This window comes from Crocodylus porosus, unplaced genomic scaffold (assembly GCF_001723895.1).
Source record: "Crocodylus porosus isolate Cpor-Errol unplaced genomic scaffold, CroPor_comp1, whole genome shotgun sequence".
Classification (NCBI taxonomy): domain Eukaryota; kingdom Metazoa; phylum Chordata; order Crocodylia; family Crocodylidae; genus Crocodylus; species Crocodylus porosus.
In genome coordinates, this window is record NW_017728912.1 from 36,642,508 (window position 1) to 36,647,584 (window position 5,077).

The following is a 5,077-nucleotide window of genomic DNA, read 5'->3' on the forward strand; positions in this document are numbered from 1 at the left end:
GGACCGGAAGTGCCGCCACGGCCGCCATGATGGGTGAGGGCAGCCTGCTATAAACCTGCAGTGGACCGGGGTTCGGATTGGTCGGCCGGGGTGCAACAGCTGCCCCGCGCTCCGCCACATCCCGCAGCTGCCCAGACCCCGCCCCCGCCCTCTCCGGAAGGCCGCGGGGACCGGAAGTGCCACCACGGCCGCCATGATGGGTGAGGGCAGCCTGCTATAAACCTGCAGTGGACCGGGGTTCGGATTGGTCGGCCGGGGTGCAGCGCATGCGCCGTGCAGGCAGAGCTGGCGGGTGGTGGGTCATGCAGACGTTACGGCACGAGCTTTATAGCGCTGCTTCTGCGATTGGCTGGGCTGCTGCGCAGTGCAGGTAGAGCAGACCGGGGCGCAGGCGGGCCGAGCCCCTCGGCTTCCCGGCCTCAAGCGAGGTGGGGTGGGTCAGGCAAGCCCGGCCTGGGGGGCAGAGCACCTGTGCACCTACCCCCCCCCCCCCCCGGCTGTCAGAGGGATGAACAGACAGGCAAAAGAGGTAGAAGGCAAACAGTCCAGGCAGGGAAAGGGAAGTAAGGAAAAGAAGTAGCTTTGAAAGAAACTGTACTTAGCTGCAGGGAGGGGGCTTATACCACAAGGCCAAAAATGGAGAAAGGAGGCAAATCAAGGGGGAAACTATGGGAAAGTTAGTAGGAGGAGGACATGGAGCTGGATGAAGCAAGCATGAAACACTGAAGATTGAGCTGAAGACAGCAAGAAGGCAATGCGAAGATTCACGGAAAGGGGTGACATTACATGGCACTTTTGGGTCCTGTGATTACAAGCATATTCTTGCTCTTGTGAGCTGTTGCATGATCATTGATCACACATACATCCAACTTAAATATATACCCCAAACAGTCCCATCCCATTCAGGAGTCTTTGTTGGATGACTTGAGCTATCGTCCTACAATTCAAAACTAACATTTAAAAGAAATTTAAATCCTCAGCTTTCCTATTGAGGTTGTTAAAGGAGACAGATGCTGATGGGATATTTTTTTTTCCACAAGGAACTGAAGTGAGACCATCAACTCCTCACCCACACAAGCACTTGAAGTCAGACTGTAATCAACTGAGATGAGGATTGGATAGGAATTCCCATTAAATGTGAATGAAATTTAACGGCAGGAAAACAGAAATGGAAGGAAGCTCCTGGTCTTAAAAGTGACATTCTCTGTCCCTTGCCCTTCCTCCTCCCCCCCACACTCTTGAAAGGAAGTTCCAGAAACTCACTGTAGTAATAGAAGTTTAATTTCCAGGTTAAATTGACTCATGGCCCTTTCACACCCATTTATGCTTGTACCAGCATTGTCCTATACCATACATAGGTGCCCCCCCCCCCATTTATACCCTTCTTGCTCTTATAATTATATCCCATGTCAGCCTTTAACTAAAATAAGTAAACCAAGCTCTTTAGTTCTCCATTTCCCAGATGAAATTTCGCCAGGTTCTTATACAATAGCATTAGTTCTTCTCTATCTCTACTGAAAATACCTCAGCTGATTCATGCTGGGATCGATTTCTTCTTTATCACAGGACTGATCCATTAATCCGATTTGCCTATAAGAAATTCATACAATCAAACATATCTTTTCTTCTGGTTGCCAACTTACAGCAGCAATTCTTGCTCTTGGTCCTTAAGTGTGGGGCTTTATCCTTTGCAGTATTTGAATTTCATTCCATTTCCAACGCTTCAGTTTTCAAGGGTCCAGTCCTCCAGTCTCAAGAGTTCAACCCTTCTACCTAGATGATATTACCCAGTTGGGTCATCAACAATTTTCATTAGCACTAAGGTTATTAATAAATATATTAAGGGTGTGGTAGCATCTTTGGAAGCACTCATCTTAAAAAAAAAAAGAAGTCCACTACTAACCCCCTCACCAACATAATTCACCATCATCCCCACTTTACTTGGTTCCACCAGTCCCATGCAAATTGTACACATCTCCTTCCTCAGTTTAACGAGTAATTCTAACATTGTATCATATCAAAATGCTTAATTGAAGTCCAGATAGATGAGTTAGATCATATTCCTCGTGTCTGGGAAGTCAGGGCAATCTGGTACTTTGTACATTGGGATAATATATTGTTGACATAAGCTTACCAATGTTGTGTTCCTTTTTGTCTGTTTCTTCAAAATTTGTCCAGTCTTGCCTATTAGCGAGGTCTGATTACTGGCTCTGCAGTTCTCTAAAAAAACAAAAAAAATCACTCTTCCCCCTGACATTTCTTTAATGTACAGTAGTAACCAAATTTGCTGTTCTTCAGACACAGGGATTAAGGCTAGAAGGGGCCTCAAGTTCAGTCTTTTCCCTTACACTAAATCAAAATAAAATCTAATCAGGATCATCTCTGACAGGTGCTTCTTTAACCTAAAAATCTGCAGGATCCCACACACTCTTAGCAGCCTGTTGTAGAGCTTAAGCTATGTGTTACCATTTGAAACATTTTCCTACTAATTTAAATCTCTCACAGATCAGATTATTTAGTTCTCACCTTCTCTATGCGACTATAGAGCGCAACTAATCACCATACCTTTTATCAAAACCTATCGCATATTAGAATATTTGCATTCCTCCTTGGTCTTCACTTTTCACCTAGTCAGCTATTTCCCATTTTATATCATGTAACTAGTTGCTGCCCCCTACATGTAACAGTCTGCACTTGCCTTTAGTGAATCTCACTGATCCCTGTTTCTCCAATTTGTAAAGATAATTTTACCTCTAATCCTGTGTTCCTAAATATTAAGTTTTGTGTTATTCACAAATTTTAAGTGTACTTTTTATTTTGTCAACCAAATCACAAAAACTTGATATAATATTACACCTCAATTTGATAGGTATGATAAATTCCATGAAGGGCTCAGAATGTCATGTGGAAATTTTACAGCTTTTTCAGTTTCCCCAACTTGAGCACATTAATCTTAATGTTCCTTTCAACTTGCATATGGTAATTTCCATTTTTACATACTTATTCCAATTGGCCAACCTGCCCATGACCCAGCTATACTTAGATTATAAGTAAGGACCTTATTTAAAATAAGAACAAATTCTGTTGCATTTCAACTTCATCCTCACTACACAGCAGCCCCACTTTTTCCTCTCCCTCTCCCTCTATTTGCACAACTAAAAATCCCTTAAAAAACAACAAACAACAACCCTTTGCAGTCTTACTCGGATGAATTTGGTCAGCTTTCATTTTATCGCGACAGTTTCTGACCTCAAAACAGCTTCCTTTGCAGATCAATTCCTCTCTCATTCTGCTTACTATTCTTCTTTTTGAGATGGATGTTCATTCTGTTAAGTCCAGAGAAGTCAAACATCTGGCCTGCAGGTCCCATCTGGCCCATGGACCTTCGCTCTGACCACAGTGATCTGCCTTCCCACAGCAGCACCACAGGCAAAATTCTTGAGGATCTGGCAGGGATTCTGCCTGCGGTGCTGCTAGGATTGCCAATGCCCCTGCTCTTGTGAAAGCAGTGGCTGCCACTGTGGGAAGACCAGCTACCGTGGTCAGAGCTGGGGCTGAAACCAGTAAAGGAGAATCTGTCCAGTGTCATTTGGGCACTGACTGCTGCTGTGAGAACCCGTGACTGTGACCAGAGCCAGGGCTCTGATTGCAGTGGTGGGGATTCTACCTGTAGTGCCACTGACACTGCCAGCACGAGAGCCTGAGTGTAGTCTGCAAGCACCTGAAAAGCAGGGAATGCAGCCCAACTAATTTTAGTTAGACACTCCTGTCCTAGAATCCTTAAGTCACCTCCCCGCTCCTTATTCCCCTCCCAGTATTTTAACCTCCAATTTGGAGGTTTTATATCTTCTTACTATCCATTTTAGCTATTCAGTTTTTCTATATCCAAGAGTTCAGTAGCTGAAGTAATGGCAAAAATTTCATGGTTAGGTAGAACCCTGGAAAAAACATATTAATATTGTCTCACCTTGTACATTAATTCACAGTACCCTTGCATCTTATTTTAACTTTGGCTTATTTTATCACCTGGCCAGGGGTACTCTGTGCTTGTCCTCCTACAGCTTCATTTGGCCGCTTAAAATTAACAGTGTAAAACATTACATTTGTTCCTTATATCACGTCTTTTAAAAAGACCAAAAAGTTGCTAAAATGTTTTTGGTCATCAGACATTTTATTTTGCCCTTCTGCTAATTCACAGCAGCCACATTCAATCCATTATTTTATTTTTAATTTCATTGCAAAAATGAAAATGTTCTTTTTTGTTTTAATGGCAATATAAAACTCTAACAGATGTAGACCTTCACCAAAAATTATTACAGTGTTTTTACTGATTACTAAGAAAAATGACTAGAGAATGTTTTTACATAGAGAAAGCTCTAAACCATTTATACTGAATAATTAGCTGTGTTACCCAGTGGAAATTATTTTTAACATTTTATCCCAAACCATATAGGGCTTCCAAGATGGTTTTTTTTTTCCCCAGTGGTTTGACATGGAAATATATTTTTCAGGAGCAAATTCACTAATAAAATACCATACCTATGATACTTAAACAAGTTTGGTAGCTACCGTGAACTGTCTCCTCCACAATTTAAATCTAAGAATATGATGTTACTAAGAAGGATGCAGTAAGAGTAGCCACCAAGTTTGACAACAAACTTAAATTATATCTAATGCAATGTGGTTGATCTGATAAATTAATGCAAGTGGACCCTGAGACTTTAGTATCACAGTGAACATGCAGAAAGTGCTTAGAAGTGTTTACTCTTGTATTTTTAACTACTTAGTAGTAGTCCTGGTTCATAACAGGTTGTGTTTATGGTTCAAAACAATCTTGTGATTATTTCAAGTTGTGTGTGATGTGAGATTAAGAGAGTTCAGCATCTCCAAAAATCACTGAGAACAAAACAGAAAACTGTCTAAAATTAACCCAGTGGATTGCTTTATATATTTCCCCCATTCTGCCCTATGTGAAGCTTGCCTAATGCAAGACTAGTCTTAGTGAGCATCAAGTTTAGTAGCTTGCACGTTAAATTCATTTCCTCAGCAGCTGGATTTATGGAAACAGAATGACTCT

General features: G+C 42.0%; 1 protein-coding gene across 1 annotated transcript in view; it reads right to left on the reverse strand.

Annotated features, from left to right (window-relative positions):
• The window catches only part of LOC109309309 (mitochondrial inner membrane protein COX18), a 12,115-nt gene extending 10,538 nt beyond the window's left edge, over positions 1-1,577 (reverse strand). Inside the window, exon 1 of the mRNA XM_019533973.1 lies at positions 1,525-1,577. Coding sequence (XP_019389518.1) covers positions 1,525-1,577 — 53 coding nt within the window. The remainder of the gene's footprint in view (positions 1-1,524) is intronic.
• Between the last annotated feature and the right edge of the window lie 3,500 nt (positions 1,578-5,077).